Raw genomic sequence first — 25682 nt, 5'->3', positions numbered from 1 at the left:
TCCCTTCTGTTAGGATATCAGTGGAAGTTTCATTGTGTACGACACCCTGAAGCAGCAGGACTCGTAGAGCGCCATAATCAGACACTTAAGACGAGATTAGCAAAGATTTGTGCAGAAAAAGGCGGGGATAGGATGGTAGCCTTGCCGGTTGCCCTCTTTTACATGCGTATGGTAGCTCATTCCAGAACAGGCCTATCTCCTTATGAAGTGGTTTTCGGTAGACCACCGAATATGTGGGGTACGCCTATGCCTAAGAAAATAACTGATGTTGACAGTAACATGCTGACAGATTACCTGGCTTCCTTGATGTCTGCACTACTCTCTTGTCGTTCACAGGTTTCCCTGACAACACCCAGGTCAAGGAGCATGCCATAGTCCCTGGCGACTTTGTTTATGTACGGAACTTTGATCGATCAAGCCCCCTTGAGCCGCGCTGGAAGACACCGAAATTAGTATTGCTCACCACGAGGACCGCCGTCAAGGTCGAAGGAAGAAAAGGATGGCTTCATGCCCAACATTGTAAAAAATACTTTGGAGATTCTGGAACTTTGATAAAGACAAAAGACAGTACAGACTCTGAGCCCCCTTTGCTAGAAAAGACTCCACAACAAGAGTACAGGTCCAAATTACGATCTAGAAAGCCAGACGACATTTGATTGTTTAAGCCCACTAGGTGGTGAATCGGTTGAACGAGATTTCTGACATGCATAAGATCACGGACCAGAATAGAAAAAAGAGCAAAATGAGAGAAAAATACTGCAAGATATTACGCAGTAGATGTATAGTAACTCTGATTTTTATGTCTCTTCTGTGCATCACTATAATATGTATCAGCTTGACACTACATATTTTCTTTCCTCCTATCTCTTCACATATACACTCTTTCATTAATGACACTGTAGAGCATACATTTAGTGATCTGCCACCCCATGAATTGTCATATCGACTAGCCCTGCGCAACAATACTTTTATTCAAATGTTGCATCGTTCTCATCAGACCAGCAATGCGACAGATTGCTGGGTATGTGGCCAACTTCCACCTTATCAGAAAACGAAGGGAGTTCTGCCCCTAGTCCCTTTTTTGTTCTCCCACAATGGTTTGTGCGGAGCATGGTTTGCCTTAATGACATCACTAGACAGAAAGTACACAGTTTACCAGGGCGATTGGATATGGGGAGATTTCAATAAGGTAATGAATGAGGTATGTTTTCCAGACGAGGACGGACTCCCCCAAAGGAAGGGGACCGATCTAGAGAATGAAGAGTACGCGCAAGGAAATGCTTCCCTCAGCTTTATGATTCTGAATGTTCAGTCCAAGCAAAATGCAGGTCTACCGTTTATTTCAGTCCTACCAGTAAAAGGCGATTTGTGCGTTAAGAAGAAAGGATCAGTACATATGGGACACAGTGAATGTAATACTGTAGTAGAGTTTACTGATAAAGGAAAGTCTTCTTTCAAAGCATCTCGCCATACCTATTTCATTTGCGGTCAGACAGCCTATGTACATCTGCCCTTAGACTGGGGTGGAACATGCTATATAGCGTTCCTGCTGCCACCCGTCTTTCTGGCCCCATCCAATTATCACCGAGATTTCCGACTAGAGCATGTTAGACACAAGAGAGAGACAGATTCCTCCGTGATTGATCAGACTGAGACAGCCTGGGAGCAATATACAGATTTCAACAGAGGATTCTTTTTCTTCATAGGTCCCGTCCAAAACAGTAAACTCATACGCAGGTTAACAAGAACTCTAGAAGCAGTAGTGAATGAGACTGCATCTGCCCTGGCTAACTTGACCCAGGAACAGTCTGCCATGAGACTTGTTGTTCTTCAGAACCGTCTTGTTCTTGACGTCATCCTGGCAGATAGGGGCGGGGCTTGTAGAGTGATCAGCTCCAGTTGCTGCGTTTTCATTCCAAATAACGCGCCATCTGTGTACGCAGCAATAACAAGGCTCCACAAGATTGCTCATGATATACATCAAGACCCAGGCACATGGACTTGGTCCAGTTGGCTCTGGAGTGTAATATCGGCCTGGGGATGGAAAGTGTTGTCGTTCCTAGGAATGATACTGCTTATGATATTCGGCTGCTGTCTCTGTTTGCAGTGTGGCCCGGCGATTTGCGGCCTGTGTGCTACTGCCTGTGTTCCACATCCACGTATACAAAGGATCAAAGATGAACAAATGATGCTGTATGATCAGATATACGGTCTCATGAAAATAGATGTGTTCTGAAGGGTACAGTAGGGGACAAGGAGGGAATGAGGAAAATGAAATTTTATATGGCCAATGTGTCCCCTGCTTGTACCCCAACGTTTAGTGTATGTGCATGTCATCCATGCATTTTCCCTCTATGGCCTGCAATAATAATGCCTCTGCATTTCCGTCCTACATTTGAATGTCAGTTACCAAGCCTTCCATGAAAGAAACGTTAATTCTGCACTGAGGCCCATGTTGCCAATGTAATTGCATTGTGCACTTTTAATATAACACGAAGAACCCATTTTGTGGCTCAGCCTGAGCCAGGACCCGAATTCCATGCCTCCAGACACTCTGAAAGCTGCAGCTCAGCTACGTATCCCTGACCTCTTGCATACTTTCTGCTCAGCTGAGAGGGGCCCAGCCCGGCCTGCCAAGACAGTATTTTGCGCACAGTTATCTGCTTGCTCCACAGAAACACATTCCTGCCTAGTGAAGAAGGTAAACAGAACCCGTCTGCAGAGATAGGGCCTAGCTTCTCTGTATCCATTTCAGTGATTTACAGAGCTCACATCCATAGAAAGCCCAAGGCCCCCACGCAATGCACGAAGAAATATATGCCCACACTGGCTCTTAGTGATGAGCGACCTTTACTTCAGATAATACATCCCCGGAATAAGATATCAGATAATACCAGACGTGCAGGTCGCCCTGACACTGAAGGCTTCTCTGCTAGGCCGAAAGTCAGTTCCCCCCAGTCCCCCAGTTACACGTCAATTGCACGTCATGACCAAGTTGCGCACACATGTAGGGCAAAGACCCCCTCCATGTATCCACCCACCTATGACTATTCCCTATGACTCTTCAAGTGAACGCCCTCATGCACGCCCACGTGCTCTTATCTCTCTCTTTCTCTGCCTGGAGCGCTCCTCCTTCTCTATGCAATTTAATGTATAAATATTGTACTCTGTGAATAAAGTTCAGAAGACCCTTCCTGAACCTTAGTGGTGATGGAATCCGATTCTCCCTTAACTCGAGTTACTGAAATAAAGCCCTTTTAAATCGGACACCACGGACTCTGCCTCTCATTATATGCATGACCCTTTGTTTATTTATAGAAATTCTGACAGGGTAATACTTTATTTACCACACTGCGCTCGCCGTTTTTACGAGCGGCTTGTATTTGGTGCCACGTTGAACAGAGAATGATCGCGAGTGACATCCCGCACTTAAGTTTCCTTAACAAGTGGCAAACTCTAACAGACTCTGTGCTGCCCACGGCTTCCTAACATAAAACGCCCAGGCTGTTTACCTGAAAACGCCCATATCGAGGTTACTGTGTGTGTCTTTTCGTGTGCAACGGCAGTGACGCTACAAGTTATGATTCTGATGACTCGTAACGAGTCTTGTGTAAAACAAAATACTATCTTTACACAGTGATTTCTTTCAGTTATGACAAAATAGAACTAAGAGATAATTTGAAAAGAAGCAGAAACTAACATGGGGTCTACGAGTCTTCTGCTTTATACATCATTAAGGACTCGGGGTCTGCTGATTTACTATATGTGTATTTTTAAACCTAAAAATTAAGACACGACGTGGATACACAACGTCACATGCATATACTTGTGATTCTGTAATAAATAACAAGGAGGTCATTTTTCAATCTTTTGAAACCTAAGAATATCACATGCTTATCTTGCCTTGATATGAATTGGTTGAGTGCTTTTACGATTGTATTTTGCTAAACAGAGCGGTGCTCCTTATTTACCTGAGCTGCAGCCAGGTGAGGTGAGGCGCCATCCCCACAGAAATTGCGTGAGTGATATCATGTCAATTAAATTGTATGTACATGACCACAAGAATATTACTACTAAGGAGTGCATTCTGTGACAAATATGCCTGTTTTTCTCTTTTTTCTTTCCTCGCCCATATGACTATTTTAGATTGTGGTGGAGAATCAACACCTGACAAACAGGTGATATTTTTCCTTTTATTCCTTTCTCACTTAGTTATGCACAGCAGTAGCAACATCTAGGTCCTGATGAATGCATAGGATCACTTCCATGTATATGCAGAAACATGTTGACCGCTTGCTGAGTAGATATTATGTTAAATCTACTTTCTTTCACTGTTCACTTGTTTTTAATCTTGGGGGTCTGAGAGAAAACATTAAAAATACCTATTCTACTCAGTTCCACCTAATTTTACTCACTTCACTTATTTCCACTTGCACTGCTTTTTTTCAGTTGCAAATATCACACCAACACCATACTGACACCACCCAGTAAAAAACTAACATCAGTCTCCCTACTCACCCAGTCCTCACTTTCCAACTAGTGTGACTGCCTTTATACTAACTCCTGGGTAAGGAGAACCCAAAGGATGTAATAGTGGTGGTACAGAACGACAACTGATGGGAAAAATGTCCTACCTTGGTTGCATGTCATATGTATGAGTGTTTGAATGGTGTTTACATACAAACTGTATTTAACTCACAATTTAATTTGTTGGTCGTATGGTGGTCAGTCTAAAGAATAAAAATATGGTGGTGACTCCTGGATACCTTTTGTTGTAATTAGTAATTACAAATCTCCCTGAAATAAAGTTCAATCAATCAGCCGGTACTTGTAAAGTGTGGCTTATCACCCATGAGGTCTTCAGTTGCTGGGTGTAGTCGAAGAGCCAAGTCTCTCTCTGGAATCCGTCAGCGAGGGTGATGTTCAGAGGCGGGGTTCAATCCTTCAATTGCTGTAGCTATCAAGTTTCATATGACTGACAACAGCAAGAAATCTCCATTGAACAGAGCTAATTGCACTTAAATGTCCCTGACTAACACTGAACCACAAATGTCCATAAATGCATATGTTTAACTCCACTTGAAACGGCTAATTATCATCAAAACTCTTTGAGACGTTTACAAGGATCTGAACCCTCTATGAAATAGTCAACCCCACATGTCCCTGTGACAGGTGGCTAGTTTCAAGTCCCTAAAACTAGACACAGCAACACCAATCTCTCTCACCAAGTCCACAAGTACACAGCATGCACAACAGGGGCACAGCATGCACAACAGGGGCACAGCATGCACAACAGGGGCACAGCATTCACAGCAGAAATACAGCATATAGAACAGAAGCAGCTATGCGCAGACAGGAGCAGCACACCTTGGTGGATAAGCAGCCACTCGCTCAAAGTGAAACTCAATGAAGAATTTATTAAAAAAACACAACGGCAGGAATTTGGGATTTCTGTACAAAAATGCATAAACACTGGATAAAAGGAAGATAAAAAGCCCTCCCCCAAAAGAACACTGGCCATAAAAATAACAGGAATAGCAAAAAGTGTGTGGATGAAGAAAATACTTCAAATATAAAAATATCAATCTCTGCTTAGTTCTTATGAAATCTTTGGTTTTTAACACAAGGTGCCCTGGTGGGATGAAAGAGAAAGGGATGGAATACAGCGGGCCCCACGGGCATTGTTAATAACGGAGATATTTACAGAGTGCCCTCACTGCCCCACAATGACTTACAGGCGCGTCAGAGGGCTTGAGTAAGAGAACGGACCCCACGGATGGGCAGTGATGTGAGCTTTGAATCTGGTCAGAAGCCTTGCTCACAGTGGCACAGTGTGGGAGCATGGCTTGCTGCCACCCACGCAATACCTCACCCTGCTCTGGTACAGGGCAAACTCAGTGTGCAACAGGGCCTTGAAGTCCACTGGCCCTTAAAGAAGACCATTCGCCGAAGTCCGAAGTGGCAGAGTCAGCAGAGTGTGCCCGATCTGACAGTCAGGCCTCTTCTGTTGGGGCACTCAGGTGGCATGGTTAGCAGAGTGCGCCCCATCTGACAGTCAGGCCTCTTCTGTGGATGTCGGCAGGCCAGGGAAGAGGTAGAGGTCCTTGCATAGGGTGCTGCTGTACTCCGACATCTCCTTGCAGCGGTGGAACTCCGTGCCAGGAGCATAGCCTTCCCTCTCCTTGATCATGCCATTCACCTGTGGGGTGGGGTAGGGAAAGGGGAAGAAGGAGGAAAGAGTCAACTCTTGGGCAAGAGCTCTAAGGAGGGTAACATAAAACATTAAGCAATGAATGAAGAACAGGAGCTTTAACACAAAGGAATGAGTCCTACGTAACCAGATCTTCAAGGGTGAACTGACCATACCAGCATCTCCACTCACGACCCCGTCTAGAGAGCAGCGTATGAAAGAAGGGTGAACACAATTTGTGGCTGCTGCCGACATTTCAGCAAGGAGTGCTGGCCAACACTGCTTCTGAGGTAAGTGCTTAAAAGTGAACTCACACTGAGTCATACTCAAGACTGAAGTTTGTAAAAGGTGGAAGGATTATGTTACTTACCTAGTAAGCATCTGCTCGTGGCGTGCAGTGCTGTAGATTCACATCCTTTGCATACTCCTGCCATCTAGTGGTCAGTCCAGATGTGTGCAAGTGGTTTTTCATGACATGTAGTGCTGTAGATTCACATGCTCCAACCCTCCTCCCCGGAGACCAATAGTCATTGTGGTTCTTGTCCATACTTTCACATGCATGGACATCTCTTTACTGATACTTATACTACATTCTCATCCGCCTGCGGGCAAACAATCTAACAATAGAGTTGATGCCCACGTGCACTATCACCAATAGGAGGAGTAACTTTTCCTCGTTACTCGAAAGACTTCTTTGAAGAAAAAACAACTTGCACACATCTGGACCCAACACTAGAAAGCGTGTGTATCTAAAGCCATGCCTCGAACATACCTTTATCATCACAATTTGGTTCACTCCAGTATGAGCGCACTAAAGCAATTGGCCAGTCAATGGCACCTCAGTATCTGGTACAGGCAAGTGACTTTTCCACCCACCATTTGTGGCTTGTGGAACACCATGCTCGCCTCAGACTAGGACTACTACACAACCACTTGACCAGACAGAACTGTGGACTCTGGACTCAGAATCGTGGCTATTTGGCCATCACGAGTTTCCTTTGGGATAGCAGGAGATACAGACATTTGAATGTAACATTATGTTCTGGCCACCATGGAGGTGTGGACCAGAACCCTCTGGCATCCAGCCGTTCTCTTACAGGGTGTAAAAACCATTTAGTATTGCGCCCTGAATACCAGACCATCAGGGGGTTGAAGGTACCTGAATACGGTGGCATCCAACCCTTATCCCACTGGGTGTAAACGCCTCTAGTATCGCACCCTGTACACCAGAGGAGAAAATGCAAATGCTACTTACCAGTATGCATCTGTTCTTGGCATGTAGGGCTGCTGACATTCATATCTGTGCATAGATCGCCACCTAGTGTTGGGTCCGGATGATTGCACATTGTTGTCCTGGAAGAGTCTTTGAAGTATCACGAGATAGGTGGCTCCTCCCCTGGACTACAGTGCGCATGGGCATCGCCTCCATCCCCAGATTGTTTTTAGCCATTGGCAGAGATGGAGTGAAGAATGTGAGTGATGACCATGCTATGAGCATATGTATGTAAATGAATGAATTCTGCAGCTGCTACAGGCGCCGGGGAGGAGGGTGGGCGATATGAATGTCAGCAGCCCTACATGCCAAGAACAGATGCATACTGGTAAGTAGCATTTGCAGTTCGAGGCATGTGGGCTGCTGAATTCATATCTGTGCATAGAATACATAGCAGTCCCTCCATTAACGGCGGCCGCCCGTGCCAGCTGCAGCAGTCTGAAAAAGCGTTTTTAGAACAGCCTGCCCCACAGCTGCCTGCTGTTTAGAGTGCACGTCTACACAGCAGTGTTTAGTGAAAGTATGTGTGGTAGACCATGTGGCTGCTCTACAGATATCTTCTAAGGGAATGTTACCTAGGAAAGCCATAGAGGCCCCCAACTTCCTGGTGGAGTAGGCCCTCGGTGGGATAGTGAGAGTGCGCTTAGCTTTAGCGTAACAGATCTGAACGCACTTCACTATCCACCTAGCAATCCCTGCTTTAGAGATAGCGTTTCCCTTGTGGTGAGTGGCAAAAGCAACAAAAAGCTGCTTGGTTTTGCGAAAATCTTTTGTCCTGTCTACATAATACATCAAGGCCCTCTTAACATCGAGGGTGTGGAGCATGCGCTCCACCAGCGTATCTGGGTTTTGGAAAAACACCGGCAATTCGATTGTCTGGTTTAAGTGGAAATGGGATACCACTTTGGGTAGGAATTTAGGGTTAGTGCGGAGCACCACCCTGTTAGCATGTACCTGGAAGAAAGGTTCTTGGATGGTGAGCGCCTGCAGCTCGCTAACCCTCCGTAGCGAAGTAATTGCTACTAAGAACGCAACCTTCCAAGTCAGAAACTGAAGCTCACAAGAGTGCAGTGGCTCAAAGGGAGGACCCATCAGCCTCGTAAGAACCACATTGAGGTTCCATTCTGGAGCTGGTGGGGTCCTTGGTGGAATGACCCTTTTGAGTCCTTCCAGAAAGGCCTTGATAGCAGGGACCCTGAAGAGTGACAGGTGTTGTCTATTCTGGAGGTATGCTGCCATAGCAGACAGGTGAATGCGGATGGAAGAGTATGCCAGATTGCATTGATACAGGTGGAAAAGATAGCAAATGATGTTTTGAATGGAAGCATCTAGCGGGTCAATATTGTGGTTAGCACAGTAGATGACAAACCTCTTCCATTTAGCCGCATAACAAGCTCTGGTAGTGGGCTTTCTTGCCTCCCAAATGATGTTCATGCAATCGGGAGGAAGATTGAGGTAGCCAAACTCTAGGACTTCAGGAGCCAGATCGCCAGGTTGAGCTGTTGCGGATCTGGGTGCTGAATGTCGCCATGGCTCTGCGTCAGAAGGCTGGGAGTGAGATGAAGCCTCTGATGCGGCACCACGGACAGTTCGAGAAACGTGGTGTACCATGGTTGGCGAGCTCACGTTGGAGCAACCAGGATGAGAGTCATCGAGTGCTGCCTGAGCTTGCGTGCCACCAGCGGTATCAGAGGTGCTGGGGGAAAAGCGTACGCAAATCTGCCTGACCAGTTCATCCACATCGCATTGCCCTGTGATTGGGGGTGTGGGAATCTGGCGACGAAGCTTTGGCATTTTGCGTTCTCCTTTGTGGCGAACAGGTCTATCTCTGGATGACCCTACCTTTGGAAGTACGGTTGGAGTACTGATGGATGTATCTCCCACTCGTGCATCTGATGGCTGTGCCTGCTGAGCAGGTCCGCCATTTGATTGTCCTTGCCCGGGAGATGCTCTGCCATGAGGAAGATGTTCCTCTGAATGGCCCACTTCCACATGCTCTGAGCCAGATGAGACAGCTGTGGAGAGTGTGTGCCTCCCTGCTTCTGAATGTAGTACATGGCCGTCATGTTGTCCGTCCGGATCAACACGACTTTGTTGCACAGATGTACTTTGAACGCCTTCAAGGCCATGAAGATTGCCATCAGTTCCAACACATTGATGTGCATCTTCCTTTGCTGTAGTGTCCATAGTCCCTGCACCGTGTACTGGAGTACATGCGCTCCCCATCCCTGGAGAGAGGCGTCCGTCGTCAGGATAATCTGTGGGACAGGCTCTTCGAATGGTCGGCCCTTGCAAAGGTTGTGTGGATTCCACCAATGCAGAGAGTTGTATGCCCGACCGCTCACCAACACTAGGTCTGTCAGTTGCCCATGAGCCTGAGTCCACTGACGTGCAAGGCACTCCTGAAGCGGACGCATATGAAGTCTCGCGTGCGGGACAATGGAGATGCAGGAGGCCATCATGCCTATCAACTGCATGAACACCTTCGCTGGAAGCGGGTGCTGGGGTCTGAATCGTTGGATCAGCGCCTGGATACTGGCGATTCTCACTGAAGTCGGCTGCGCAGTGGCTGCCAGAGTGTCTATTGTCGCGCCCAGATACTGCCGCACGTGGGCGGGCTGGAGATGGGACTTTGGTTAGTTCAGAGAGAATCCCAGATCGTGCAGGAGATGAATGGTGCGCGACACGTGGTCGACGCACTGCTGTGCTGTCCTTGCTTGAATGAGCCAGTCGTCCAAGTAGGGAAAGACGTGGACGTGCTGGCGACGGAGATGCGCAGCCACCGTCGCTAGGCACTTGGTGAACACTCTTGGTGCCGTGGTGACCCCGAACGGCAGAACCCTGAACTGGTAATGCTGGTCTAAGAGCGTGAATCTGAGATACTTCCTGTGGGAAGGATGCAGGGGGATATGAAAATAAGCATCTTTCAGATCCAGCGTAGCCAGGAAGTCCCCCTGTTGAAGCAGGGGAAGCACCTGCTGCAACGTGAGCATATGGAAGTGCTCCGAGAGGATGTACCAGTTCAGGGGCCTGAGGTCCAGGATCGGCCTGAGGGATCCGTCCTTCTTGGGAATCAGAAAATACAGGGAGTAAACCCCTGTTCCCCGCTCTTGTAATGGAACGAGCTCTATCGCCCCTTTTTGCAGCATGACTAGAACTTCTTGCTGCAACAAGGGCAAGTGCTCGCCTGACATAGGACGGCTCCTTGGGGGTATGTCCGGTGGAATGGACGTAAGCTCTAGACAGTACCCGTACTGGATAATAGACCTCACCCACCTGTCCGTGGTGATGGACTTCCACGCCGGCAGGAACTGCTGGAGTCTCCCCCCGACCGGAGTTGTATGGTCGGGGGGCAGTGACAAGACGTCACTGTTTGTTGGTGGCGGTGGACCTGGAGCTATTGTTGCCACGTCCCCTGCCCTTGACATTATTGCCTCTGTAACCACCTCTATTCTTGTTGTTATACGAGGCTTGGGTGTTACTTTTGTAATATTTAGTGGACTGGGATGCCTGTCCCCTTGAGGTGCCTCTGGAGTTTGAGCGGCGAAAGGAACCACTCCGAAACTGCTGACTTTGTAAAGCCCCCATTGACTTGGCAGTTTCCGTATCTTTTTTCATTTTTTCCAGTGTGGCATCCACCTCAGGGCCAAACAGGTGGTCAGGATTCACTGTCTGATTCAGTATCGTAGTTTGGATGTCGGGCTTGAACCCCGAAATTCTAAGCCAGGCATGGCGTCTAAGCAGCACACTGGTATTGATAGCCCTGGAGGCTGTGTCTGCCACATCTAGTGCACATTTGATGGATGCATTCGTAATGAGTTTACCCTCCTGAATCAGCATCTCCCCTGCCTCCTTGTATTGGTCAGGCAAGTGTTGCAGTATGGCCTCTAATGTGTCATAATGGGCCCTATCATAACGTGCAAAAAAGGCTTGGGTGTTAGATATTCTCCAGATATTAGCTGCCTGTGCAGCAATCCGTTTGCCTGAGGCCTCAAAGATCTTGGACTCTTTGTCTGGGGGAGGAGCGTCACCAGTAGTTTGAGAGTTCGCCCTCTTCCGAGCGTTGGAAACAACCAAGGAGTCCAATGGCAAGTGTCCCTTGATATATGTAGGATCCGTGGGCGCTGCCTTATATTTCCTGTCGATGCGAGGGTTGACCACACGCGCTCGGGTGGGCTCCTTGAAAACCTCTGTTGCATGTTTAAGCACCCCCTTAAGCATTGGTAGCGTTTTGACCGACTTTTCGGCTACCGAGAAGGTGTCGAATAAGAAGTCCACATCCACGGGGTCCAAGTGCAGCTCGACGTCGTGGTTAGCAGCAGCTCTCTCTATCAGAGCATTGAAGGCCGTCGAGTCCTCAGTCGGGGACGTCTTGGCCGCAAAAAGTTGAGTGTTCTGACCCGACTGCGGGTCCTCCGTGTCGCCTCCGGCGGACCACGGAACGTGCTCCTCCTCCGGATCCGAGTACGCCGGATAGTCGTACTCGGCATCTTCCTCGTCCGCACCGGCTGCGGCGGAATGCGTCGGCGAGTGCCCCAGGGTTTGTGGGGACACAGGTTCCACCAAAGCCGAAGAGTCCTCGGAGTCCCTTTTGTTTTTGAGAGGGATCTTAAAATGTTCCAACGCCGGCTCCGTCGTGATCTTCCTTTTGAGGAGCGACAGTTTTCCGGTGTTGGCGTCGATGGTTACCTCCCGACGTTCCTCTTCAGCAAGTGGTTGGAGTCGAAGCTTCGACACCACCAAGGCAGCTTTCGGTGCCAATACCTCCTTCGAGGGTCCACTCTGTTTCGGCGCGAAGGCCTTCGGCGCCGACTTGGGAGGAAAGGTGAAACGGATAGGCGTTTGCTCCTTCGCAGGCTTAGGCGTGAGCTTTGGCGCCACAGTGCCCGACGCGGGAACCACACTGTCCTTTCGAATCCGCTGCAGGGATTCCGCCACCTTCTTCGTCAAGGCCGGAGAGGGCTTGACCGGCTCGGGCGACTTCTCAGCATCGAGAGCCCGATCACCCGCATGCGCCTTCTTCGGGGCCGACACCCCATGGCTATGCGCGTCGTCGCCCTGACGCTTCTTCGGAGCCGACTTCGGGTCCACAACCCCTTTCGGAGCCGACGCAGCCGCGTCGGACGATTTCGCCTTCGGCACCGACCCCGAGGGCTTCGGGTCGGCCATCTTGGCGTGGCTCTTCGAGTCGGCCATTTTGGTTTTCTTGGAAGTTGACGCCTCCAGAACCTTCTTCACCAGCGCAACTTTCACTTTCGGTTTCGCATCCGAGGGTGCGTGACCAGTTGGCTTCACTTTCGTTTTCTTCGACGGAAGAGATGGTTCATAAATGTCCGTGACCGGGCCCGGAGGCGGGGACGTAGGACTCATAGTTAGATCTTGGGTAAGGCCCGAAGGCGATCCCTCGACCTGGGCCGTATGAAGGGTAATAACCCCCGAGTCTGGTTGGGGATGCTCCTCCTCCGAGCTATCACCCATCGTGGCAAAAGCCTGATCGTCGTCCCCTACCTCGTCGGTGACTTCGTCAAAGTTCTCCGCACCCTCGTCGTAGGTTTCCCCCTCGGACGCGGGATTAGAGTCCGAACCTTCCACGTCGTCTTTTCCCTCGACAGATTCCTGGAAAATGTCATCTGGTGGGGGCGCCGTAGCCGATAACTGAGCCTGGAGCCCATTGGCCCGACGAATCTTTAAAGTCTTCTTGCTCCGGAACTTCGAACACGCCATGCAGGTGTCTTCGCGGTGATCCGGTGACAAGCAGGTATTGCACACAGGGTGCACGTCGAGGTGTGAATATTTAGAGTTACACACCGGGCACTTCTTAAACGGAGTTCGCTCCATAGCAAGAGTGTAGTGTAGGCCCGTCCGCGCCGAAAGCACGTGGAAGGGCAGCAAGAGATCGGAGCTGAGAGTCTGAAAGAAACCCGTACGCAACTATACCGACGCCCAGCCTAAAGACCTTTTGGTCTCGAGTTGAAGTTGAACAACTATCGGTTCCGACAGAGGGAACCGAAACACATCCGAACCCAATGGCGGAAAAAAACAATCTGGGGATGGAGGCGATGCCCATGCGCACTGTAGTCCAGGGGAGGAGCCACCTATCTCGTGATACTTCAAAGACTCTTCCAGGACAACAATGTGCAATCATCCGGACCCAACACTAGGTGGCGATCTATGCACAGATATGAATTCAGCAGCCCACATGCCTCGAACTGCTGTCGACCCCTCTCGTACCCTTCCTTGACCAACAGGGGTCAAAGGTACCCGACTCCTCTGGCATTCGGCCCTTATCTCACAGGATGTAAACCCCTCTCTCTTGCCCAGAACTCCAGAGGGGTGTATGATGTCAACCAATCTAGACTCTTCCTTGACCCATAGGGTACTAAACTCCTCTTGCATTTGGCCCTCACCACCAGAGATTACAAGTTCACTACCCTGATCCCGGGAGGGTGTCAGTACACAACCCCTCTGGTAGCACACTCCGATCATCGAAAGGGTGCAAGTACACAAATTCCATTCCCATACCAAGATCATACAAAACAAACTATAGTCAAACACTAAAAATCTTTGCTTTTATAGGAAGCTTTCAAACAATGATATAAACTATACAAAGTGTGTGTATGTGTAAACATAACATACATATTATATATAAATATTAATAAAAAAAAGGTTATAGGGACGTTACAGTTAGGAAGAAGAATTTAAAACACATTAGAAATTCACTGAAAAACCACAAAGGTCACAGGGAAGTTATAGTTAGGTTCTTATTTTACACAACACCATAGAAATTAGGCAATCTGAAAGAGACAATTAGTTATGGATTCCTCATCTCAGAATTACCCCCAGGCATAAGACTGGATACGGAGAATTTTTTCGTCAGCCGTACCCCTGCGCATCGATAGGTGCGTCGGTCGACTCTGCGTTCGTCGTTGGTCTCGTGGTCGCCAGGATGACATTGTGGTATCTACTAAGACACCACCCTTGCGCACTGACCTCAGTTCTTTCTTTTTTCGTGACAGCCAGCGCAGATCCGGAGAGAGCAGTACCTCAAGTCACTTTTTGCGACTTTTTTCAACGTCTTTTTTTTTAGTCTTTCAACTCCTGGTGCACACAGGGAAGTCCCGTCCTCGAACCAGCTGCAAGGCTTGTGACTCCTGTCACAAACTGATGTCGGTTACGGACCCACACCTTGTGAGCCTCTGGTGCTTGGGGCCCGACCACGACCCAAAGTCGTACTCCGCCTGCCTGGCCATGAACCCGAAGTCTTTGTGGGAGCAGTTCCGAAAGCTTCTTGACGCCCAGCAGTCAGATCCGCACCGTTCAAGGTCCCGGTCGAGAGGAAGGTTGCAGGACCGGTCGCAGAGTCGTCACCACCATTCTTCATCAAAGTCTTCGGGTAAGTCGAAGCACAAATGTTCTACCCCTCCGTCGGCTGATGCGACGCGGAAAGTGGAAGGTAGTCGTCCGGCTCCGCCCGCGTACCCTGTTTGGTCGACTTCGGCTTTCCCTCCCTTTCCGACCCCTGCCCAGCTTCACAACTTTTACCAAGCCTTGCATTCCATCTTCAGGCAGTCCAACTCCACCGGAGCGCCCTCGGGCCCCGCGGACTCTAATGGAGGCTCTAGGCCTTCAATGCCGACGGCTTCGGCTCCAGCGCCACAGGGCCCCCAAGGATCCAGGCCGTGATCCGGATAGGCCGGTCGACCTTGGGACACCTCCTCCGGCGCCGAATCTAGTGACGACACCTCCACCGCTTCAGACATCAGTTGTGTCCCCAGCCAACATTGACCCCGGCCTCCCCCTCGATGTAGACGCAGAGCCGGAACGACGTTGGGACAGGCGCCGACCGGTACTTTTGTGCCAGTGTTCTCCCTTGGTGTTCCCTATCGCCCTGAGTGGCTCCCAGAGGAGGGTGAGGAAGGCTGGGAGGGGTCTGTGGATCCTCTAGCAGACCAGTTAGAAGAACCTGACTGGAGAGAGGAATTGGGCGAGGCCAGTGGTCAGGATTCGTCCCCAGATCTTGGCATGCTTTCTCCCCCTACCGTGGCAGCGGAGGAGAATGCATCTTACGCAGTGGTGTTGCAATAGTGGCCGCGGCCCTAAACTTCGAGCTTCCTACAGTGGCAGTCAGGACTAAACTCTTGACCGAGGTGCTACAGCCGGCAGCGGCCACTTCGGACCCCTGCTGCCGTTTAATGAGGCCCTCAAGGACATCCTTTTGGGCACCTGGTCCAAGCCTAACATAGGGGCTCCTGTGGATAGGATGATTGCCTGATGTCCCCTTTTCCTCTCATAACACCCCACCACTGAGAGCTTGGTGGTTAAAGCCTCGACTTCCAAGGGCGCATTCCCTAATGCACCACCTGATAGGGAATCCAAGAAGCTAGACCACCTTGAGAAGAAGATGTTTTTCTTCCTCCAGCTTAGGACTGCGGTCGGTGAACACCTCATGTCTCTTGGGCGGATACTCCCACTCAGTGTGGGACACAGTTGCGCAGGTGCTGGCTCAGTGTCCGGAAGAGCCCCGGGCTCTCCCGTGCTGTTGCCAAAGGGAGAGTCGCAGCGAAGTTCGCCCTCGGGTGTGGACTGCACGCCGCCGACTCACTAGGCAGGACGATTTCCACGTCAGTAGCACTGAGACGCTACGCCTGGTTAAGGTCCACTGGATTTTCGGGTGATGTCCAAGCAACACTTTTGGACATGCCCTTTAATGACCCTCGCCTTCTTGGCGATAAGGCAGACAACGCGCTCGAGCGCTTTAAGGATTCTAGGGCTACGACCAGATCCTTCGGCCTCGCTTCTACCTTCAGCCCAGCCTGCTTTTCGCCCCTTTTGTGCCTACAGAAGGGGTGCCCCACCACGTTCCGCCCAAAGCCACAGGCCTGCGCAAGCTGTCCAGCCTCTGCGTGGCCGGGGACGTGGATCCCACTGCCGTGGGTGGGGGGCCAGAGGGCGGACCAGTCCACCAGCGCCCCCTCTGCAGCAGCCTCCGAGCCCTCCTCGTCAGACCTTTCAGGCCCATCCATTGCCAGTGGGCGGCAGGATTCGCCATAACCTCTCCCACTGGCTCAACATCATGTCAGACAGGTGGGCTTTGCAAATAGTCCAAAGGGGCTACTCCCTCCCCTTCGAGACTACCCCTCCATCATTGCCACCTCGATTCCACTGCATGTCGGAGGATCACCTGGCCCTTCTCCAACAGGAAGTTACGGCTCTCTTGGCCAAGGTAGCCATCGAGCGAGTTCCTGCCCCAGATGTAGGTCGTGGTTGTTAGTCCCACTTCTTTCTAGTGTCCAAGAAGGACAAGGGCCTGCATCCTATCTTGGATCTCAGGAGCGTCAACCGCTTCCTCCGGAAGGAGAAGTTCAAGATGTTGACACTGGCTCAGGTCCTGTCTGCTCTCGACCCAGGAGACTGGATGGGAGCATTGGACTTGCAGGACGCTTATTTTCCCATTCCGGTCCTGCCGGCCCACCGGCGTTACCTGCAGTTTACAGTAGGCTACGAGCACTTTCAGTTTACCGTTTTCTCCTTTGGCCTTACCAGCGCCCCTCGGGTGTTCACGAAAGTGATGGGGGTGGTCGCAGCTCATCTGCGCAGATCAGGGGTTCCAGTCTTTCCCTATTTCGATGACTGGCCGTTGAAGGCGGGCTCACCCCAGGCTGTCGTCTCCCACCCCCAGAGTACGGCTGACCTTTTGCATTCACTGGGGTTCACCATCAATGTTCCGAAGTCACACCCGATTCCCTGTCAGAAGCTCCTCTTCATCGAAGCGGTTCTGGACACAGCACAGTTTCGGGCTTATCCTCCCGAGCAGCAAGTGCGGGATATTCGGGCTATGATTCCGATCTTTCAGCCTCTATCCCGGGTTCCGGTCAGAATGACCCTGAGGCTACTGCGCCTCATGGCCTCCTGCTGGTGGACTATGCCAGGTGGCATATGCGGGCTCTGCAGTGGGACCACAAGTTCTAGTGGGCACAGCATCAGGGGAATCTTTCAGATTGCATCCAGATCTCGGAGGGCACTGCACTCCAATTGCAGTGGTGGCTAACAAACCAGGATTGGGTCAGTGGCAGATCCCTCTCCCTTCCCTAACCAGAGTTCACAGTGGTGACAGATGCATCACTGCTGGGGTGGGGATGCCTCAAGGGAGAAGCGGAGATCAGAGGCCTCTGGTCTCCGGTGGAGTCCGGACTCCACATCAACCTTCTGGAGCTTCAGGCGATTAGTCTTGCACTAAAGGCACTGCTTCCCTGTGGAAGAGTAGTGCAGGTGTTCACGGACAACACCCCCGCCATGTGGTACTGCAACCAACAAAGCGGTGTGGGGTCGTGGACCCTATGTTTGGACATGGCTGGAACATCAGGACATATCCATGGTGGTTCAAACTAGGCAGGTTCACTGAACGCCAGGGTGGATGAACTCAGCCGAAGGTGCATGATGGACCACAAATGGCGTCTTCACTCAGAGGTGGTACAAGGTCTCTTTTAGCAGTGCGAAGAGCCTTGGTTAGATCTATTCGCCACCAAAGAGAATGGCAATGTCAGCAGTTCTGCGCATTGGAGTTTCCGAGGCGGCACTCGCTAGGCGATGCTGTTTGTCTCAAGTGGAGTTGCGGTCTTCTATACGCCTTTCCAACTATACCACTTCTGCCCAGAGTGCTGAAGAAGATAAAGCGCAAGCGGACCCAAGTCATTCTTGTGGCTCCGGATTGGGCACGAAGAGTCTGGTATCCCGAGCATGGCCATCGATCCTCCGATCAGACTGCCACTTCAGGAGGGTCTTCTGTCGCAGCAGCAGGGGAAGGTCCTCCACCCGAACCTGTCCAGCCTCCACCACCTTGCGTGGAGATTGAGCGGCAACAGTTGACAGCTTTCGACCTTCTTCCTGAAGTCTTTAATGTTATCTTGGCAGGAAAGGCGAACCCTCCACCAAATCGGTATCCACCTGTAGATGGAACAAATGTGTGACATGGTGTGAAGCAAAGGCTGTGGATCCCCTTTCTGCTCCCCTTTCAGAGGTTCTCCTCTTCATTCTTTCTTTTGTCCAGGAGGGCGCTGCTCTGGGCACTCTGAAAGGCTATCTCTTGGCCATTTCAGCCTTCCTTAGGCTTCCAAACCAGCCTTCTCTTTTCAAGTTCCCTATTGTAAATCGCTTCTTTAAGGGCATTTCTCACTTGTTTCCGCCAACTCCTTTTGTGATGCCCCAGTGGGACTTGAAACTGGTTCTCACCTATGTATGTAAATGTATGTAGTGTATCTTGTACAGCGCACAGCTGCCCCAACGGGGCGTCCCGGCGCTTGCTTAGGGAACCCGTCCTGGTATTCCCCTGTGAGATACCCGGCAGGGCATCTGCAAGGTGAAAGCCAGGCATCCCGCTGCGAGGGGCCGTTGTGGAGATTAAGCAAGCTATTGCCCAGAGTCGCAGAGTGTGAACCCGTGGTTCGAGTAGGCACCGGAGTGAGAATTGTCGAGTCCGTGGACATTTTTGGACTTAAGACCCAGCCGAGCTGGGAATTGAACCCTGGTCCGGGCTGACCTCTGCTTCCAGGTCTGCCTCCTCTAACCAGTGAGCCACACTTCTCCTATCTAATGTGCGCTCCCTTTGCGCCGTTACATAACTGTCCTCTCAGACTTCTGACTCTTAAGACTGCCTTTCTGGTTGCCATCACCTCTGCTTGGCAGGGTGAGTGAGCTTCAAGCCCTTTCTTCTAAGTTTCCTTTCCTGGCAGTTCCTTTGGACAAAGTTGTCCTTCACACTAGGCCTTCTTTCCTTCCCAAAGTGGTTACCTCTATCCACATAGGTCAGACCATCACTTTACCACCTTTTTGCTGCCCCGCATCCTTTTAAAGAGGAGGAGAGGCTCCACGGTCAGGATCCAAAACGTGCATTTTAATTCTTTCTGGATCGTATAAAACAATTCAGGGTGGATGATCAGCTCTTTGTTGGCTATGTCGGCGCCAAGAAAGGTTGGGCCGTGCAAAAACGGACCATCTCTCGATGGGTCGTTCTTTGCATCAAAATCTGCTACTCCTTAGCGAAAAAGAAACCTCCAGTGGGACTGCACGCCCATTACACCAGGGCGACGGCAGCCACTACTGCTTTGGGACGCGGAGTCCCCCTTCCTGACATCTTCCAGGCAGCCACGTGGGCATCGCTGCACATGTTTACCAAACACTACTGCCTGGATAGCCAAGCCAGGAAAGACAGCTTCTTTGGCCGTTCAGTTCTCCAGGACTTTCTACAGGACTTTCTGGTGTGACCTTGGTTCGCAGATTCACCTCCAGGGTTGGTATTGCTGGGGTATCTATTCTAAGGTGAGGAATCTATAAGTAATTGTCTCTTTCAGATGAACAAGTTACTTACCTTCGGTAACAATATATCTGTAAGAGACATAGATTATAGATTCCTTACCGCCCCACCCATCCTCCCTGTTCTGCGAACTGACTTCTAAGGCTAAGGATTCCCTTTCAGGGCCCTCGTTTTGTGCACCAGTGGTCCATGTCGTGCATGGCTCTGCGCTTCTGGCATGGAATACAGAGGTAAAGGACTGACGTCAACGCGCGAGGGCAGCGTCTAAGTAGACACTGCAACGTCACCCCGCCGACCACGACGAATGCAGGGGTACTGCTGACAAAAAATTACTCCGGATCCAGTCGGACGCCTGGGGGTAAATCTAAGGTGAGGAATCCATAACTAATCTATGTCTCTTACAAATATATCGTTACCCAAGGTAAGTAACTTGTTTGTTATAATTAGTGTCATCTGAAGAAACTATAACTCATGCCCCAGCCAGGCACGGTTTTCTCATCAATTTTAATGCAAATGTTGCAGTGATATTATCAATGATGTCATAGAAGATGTCATGAGTGATGTAATATGTGGGGTAAATAGCGCATGGTGAGGACGTGAGTTATAGTCATCTTAGGGCACAAGTTATAGTTTCTTCAGTTAACACTAACTTTACCAGCTGAATTTCTATGGTTTTGTGTCTGTAAAATCTGAACCTAACTATATTGTCCCTGTCACCCTGTTGGACTAAAAAGAATTTTGCTGAATTTTCTATGCACTATACGACTTAAGTTATCATTTGCTGCGTCATTTTGTATTTAGCCGCCATTTTGTGCAATGATCGAAACTAACTTTTGTCTCGTTTTCTGTCTGCCTCAGCGAAAAGCAGCTGTCAATGTATTCTATGTGCTTGTATTTCTCCAAGGTTGAGTTTGGCTGTGCTAATGAATAGATAACAGTAAAAAAGAACAGGGAAAAAGAAATAGAAGCAAGGAGCAAGGTTCTTTTTCTTTTCCCCTGTTATCTCCCCCCCTCTTTTCTTGCCCATCAGCCACTCTCAGGCATCTAAAATACCTTTTGTCCTGATGATGACCCCCCTACCTTTCAGCAGGGATCGAAACGTCGACACCCACGCCGTGACTCCAAATGCATAACAAATTATGTGGAGCACGAGTTGTCCTTTCTCATTGTGACTGCCTTGAAAATGTATTGCTAATGTCTCTTTTATAAGTGAATGCATGAGGTCTGGAAATCTGCGGATTTCCATACCCTGCTTCGCTACCGACTAGATTGGTAATGTACTGCTCTTTTTAACGCATGTTGAATAAACACATTCTTTTCCATTTGGATAAATCAACACAGCACTGATTTGTGGTTCTGTGTGTATGCCTCTTATCCTCTTTTGGTAGGGACCTACGTCTCTAGTGATATCACCAATTGTGAAGCAGGCGTTTTACGATATACCCTTGGTCCCTCTTGACACACAGGGTTCCACCGTTCTTTGTTACTCTCACAACTGGTGATGGCAACATTATTAAATATAAAAACATGCACTAATGGTGGCATGGGGTAAAAATAAATGGTATCCTTTAGATGAATGAGATTTGTGTAATCTCAATTTTTTTCCTTAGAGCGCGGGCAACACAAAATACCCTGAAGAACTGTGAGTGAGTGCGCTCCAGTGCTTAATTTGTGCCAGAGCTTTCCGTTGCTTAGCACCGGCACTTATTTCTCAGGCCGGGTCGACACTATAGTCTCTACTCTACAAGCAATACGAGTAAAACTTGTCTGCGCGCTGCTACCTAAGCTCAGAGTAGGGTCCCAGCCTCCTCGGTGATGAACTAATATTGGACGTAACCTCGTGCTGCTCAATATATTTTAAATTGGATGCAGCTGCCTGGTCGACCTCCCTTTTACAAGCCACCCATCACCGCCAGAAAATGAACTGCCTGGGTCCCTGCCTCGGCGTAGGTCACACCCCATTTTACAAACGTTCATGAGCTACCAATGAACAATTGTAAAATCTATTAATAGCCCGCCCCGTCCCGTCCCTCCATGGCGAATCTTCAAGTATGTGCACAGAATCAGGCCAATAAGCATTGCTTTTGACCATGGCCCGCCCAGCATACTGGTCAGCTGCAGGGGGGTAATCATCAGCCGAAGACAGAAGCAGGCAGCGTGTAGCACAGCAGGCCTCCCTCGCAGAATAATTAAGACTGTAACGGTAAGTAATTACTTTCACTTTTAACAAGATTCTAATAATCATGATGTGTGTACTTGTTTGGGCTCCGTATTATATTTCTCTAAAGCATTGACATGGCTCATTATGTCAAATAATATTGTATAGTGTGTGGGGACCACGACTGCTGCTCTTCCTCCGCTGATGCTGACTTTTCACATTTTCTGCAAAATAAATCTTCTTTAAAGTTAAAAGCCAGCAGCAGTGGTGGAAGAGCTGCAGTCGTGGGCCCCACACAATAAAACGTTTTTAGCATAATGAGCCATGTCAATGCTTTGTAGACGAATATAACTCTGAACACTGGTACACAGCTGATGGCAGAGAAACAAGAATACCTGAACGTCCCCCTCCAGGCAAAATTCAGGTAGTCTTGTTTTTCTGCCATCAGCCGTGTTCCAGTGTTCAGAGTTATATTTGTAAATTCACCCCAAGACTATTTCTTTCCTACCTAGCCAGGGGGAGTGGGATCCATTTTCATTGCTTGCAGTTGAAGTTTTCATGTAGAAAAAAGGTTTGTGAGAGAATTGTCAAGTTAAAAGTGGGGGCTTGTAGGTCAAATTTAGTGGACGATTTCATCACTAGTTGCTTTAAAAAAAACTTTGTATACTTTGGGCCAGTATCTAAAATGTTCAAAGGTTTAGAAAGAATGTAACATAGATATAGAGGAAAAGCCTTTGTGGCCTTGCACAGAGGGAAGTACCTTATCAGTCATGGGGTGTGGCGTGAGCTTCGCATTTTCACACAATCATGCTGGGATATCATGTTAATTATTATATGAGAAGCAGGCACAAGGAGGGCTTAAGAGCCGGTGGAAAGGTGGAGGAATGCGGACTGTGAGGGGCATCAATGCCCCACTCTGCAACTCCAGCAGAAACCCCCTCGGTGAGATCCCGCTAGGACGTGAAGAACAAGTTACTTACCTCCGGTAACGCTTTTTCTGGTAGATACAATATCTGCCTGTGGATTCCTCACCTTGTGAATATCCCCTTGCGTCAGCAACATTCGGAAATTCTTTTTGTAACTTCGCGCCGACGTGGACTTGGACGTCATAGAGACACGGCATCGCTCGCGACTCCGCTGACGTCACCGACGCCTATAACAGGCCCACGCCGGCGTGATGACATCATTTCCGCCCTTTTTTCCGTGCCTTCGAGGCACACGGACGAACCAATGACAGCAGACATATACACAGTATACACAGTACAAATATCAAGGTAAAACACACACAGTGTGAAGCAAATGCAATAAAACATTTGAAATAAACAACCCCTTGACAATAAAATAAATATATTACAGAAAAACTCTGGCATAGAAGAGTGGACAACGGGGAGGCGGGAGGGTCAGTGAGGAATCCACAGGCAGATATTGTATCTACCAGAAAAAGCGTTACCGAAGGTAAGTAACTTGTTCTTCTGATAGATACATCTGCCGTGTGGATTCCTCACCTTGTGAGTAGAGTCCCACAGCAGTCCCCACTCCCGGAAGAGGGCGTCCACTCTTCTAAACCAGGAAATCCTGGAGGACAGAGCGCGCAAAATGGCCGTCCCTCCACACCTCGGTATCCAAGCAGTAATGCTTCGCGAAAGTGCGGAGGGAAGACCAAGTTGCCGCTCTACAAATATCCTCTACAGGAACACCTCTAGCCAATGCTGAGGAAGAAGGCTTAGCTCTTGTAGAATGAGCCCTTATACCCTCTGGTGGTTCCTTACCAGCTAAAGAGTAGCAGATCTTTATACAGAGGACGATCCATCTTGATAAAGTTCTTTTAAGCACCGCCCTTCCTCTCTTGCAGCCAGCAAAGCCAATGAAGAGCTGGTCATCCAACCGACAGTCTTTAGTTCTGTCCAGGTAAAAAGACACCGCCCTCTTGGGGTCCAGACTGTGCAATCTCTCCTCCTCCTTGGAAGGGTGAGGGGGAGGATAAAAGGTAGGGAGGGTAATAGATTGACCAAGGTGGAAAGGAGTCACCACCTTAGGCAGAAAAGCAGCCCTGGTCCTAAGAACCATTCGATCAGCATGAATGGTCAAGAAAGGGGGCTTGGAACTAAGAGCTTGAAGCTCACTTACCCTCCTTGCCAAGGTTATTGCAACGAGGAAGACTGTCTTAAGAGTCAAAAGCCTCATAGGACATTTGTGAAGAGGCTCAAAGGGAGCACCCATCAAAAAGGTCAAGACAAGATTTAAGTCCCACTGAGGCACAATAAAAGGAGTAGGAGGGAACTTATTTGTGAGGCCCTTCAAAAACCTTAAAACTATAGGAGATTTAAAAAGAGATGGCTGGTCAGGCAAGCAGAGAAATGCCGACAGCGCAGAAAGATAGCCCTTCACTGTGGCAACAGCAAGACCCTGCTGCGCTAGAGAAAGGGCAAACTGGAGAACATTAGACAAATGGGCTCTCAAAGGGTCTACAGATCTCTCCCCACACCAAACGACAAATTTTGACCATCTATAAGAATAGATGGACTTAGTGGAGTCACGCCTGGCCAACAAAATGACATCCACCACGTCAGGCGGGAGAGAAAATGAAATCAGGTTGCCCCGTTCAATCACCAGGCATGAAGGTGTAATGTCTGGAGGTGGGGGTGTAGAACCTGCCCCTCCATCTGAGAGAGGAGATCTGCCCTGAGAGGGAGACGGAGCGGCTGGTGAGAGGAGAGGTGGAGAAGGTCCACATCCTTCTTGGCCAGTCCGGAGCGACCAATATGACTTGGGCCCGGTCTTGGCGAGTCTTCCTCAGAACCCGAGGAATCAAAGGTATGGGAGGAAACGCGTAAAGGAGTTGATTTCCCCAACTCAACTGAAACGCGTCCCCCAAGGCTCCTTAGATCGGAAACTGGAGACTGCAGAATGACAGGCAGTGAGCATTCTCGCGAGTGGCGAACAGGTCCACCCGAGGAGTCCCCCACATCCGAAAGACGTGACGAACCACCTCCGGGTGAAGCCTCCACTCATGGTCGGCGGAGAACTGCCGACTGAGACTGTCTGCACGAACGTTCAGAACTCCGGCCAGATGATTTGCCATCAGACAAATCTGATGGTCCTGAACCCAGGACCAGAGACGCAGAGCCTCCCTGCAGAGACACTGAGACCCCACTCCTCCCTGTTTGTTGATGTACCACATCGCGGTCGTGTTGTCCGTCAGGACCTGGACCGAACGACCGCGAAGGGAAGGGAGGAAGGCCTTGAGCGTCAAACGTATCGCCCGCAATTCTAGAAGGTTGATGTGAAGCAACCTTTCCTCTGGAGACCAAAGACCCTTGACCTCCAGATCCCCCAGATGAGCACCCCACCCTAGAGTGAATGCATCCGTTATCACTGTGGCCACCGGAGGAGGCAACTGAAAAGGCTTTCCCTGAGACAGGTTGCCTTCCACGCCCCACCAAGAAAGATCCGCTGCAGCTTCTCTGGAGATCCTCACTGACTCCCTGAGATCTCCATTGTGCTGATACCACTGCCTGCGGAGGCACCACTGGAGTGCCCACATGTGCCAGCGTGCATGGTTTACCAGCTTCAGTGATCCTAATCTGCTGATTAAGGGGTTCCTTTGGACAGGGTGCCCTTTGGGGTCCACCACTGGCCTCCCTGACCTCTTCAGCCCTGGGCTGACTGAGGCAGGGTAGAGAGGTGCAGGTTACCTGCTCCAGACTGGGTCCCACCTGGGAAGGGTCCACTGCCATCAGGGGCTCTGCCA

The 25682-nt window shown here is 49.7% G+C and overlaps 1 protein-coding gene across 2 annotated transcripts in view; it reads right to left on the bottom strand.

Annotated features, from left to right (window-relative positions):
• Nucleotides 1–5397: 5397 nt before the first annotated feature.
• Nucleotides 5398–25682, bottom strand: part of CASP2 (caspase 2) — a 190120-nt gene continuing 169835 nt past the window's right edge. For both annotated transcript variants that reach the window (XM_086949007.1, XM_086949008.1), the window contains exon 11: nt 5398–6199. In XM_086949007.1, coding sequence (XP_086805133.1) covers nt 6056–6199 — 144 coding nt within the window. In that variant the 3' untranslated portion in view covers nt 5398–6055. The remainder of the gene's footprint in view (nt 6200–25682) is intronic.

Source organism: Lissotriton vulgaris, unplaced genomic scaffold (genome assembly GCF_964263255.1).
Source record: "Lissotriton vulgaris unplaced genomic scaffold, aLisVul1.2 SCAFFOLD_352, whole genome shotgun sequence".
NCBI lineage: Eukaryota > Metazoa > Chordata > Amphibia > Caudata > Salamandridae > Lissotriton > Lissotriton vulgaris.
Note: the sequence above shows the minus strand (reverse complement) of the source record. Positions and strands in the feature narration are given on the sequence as shown.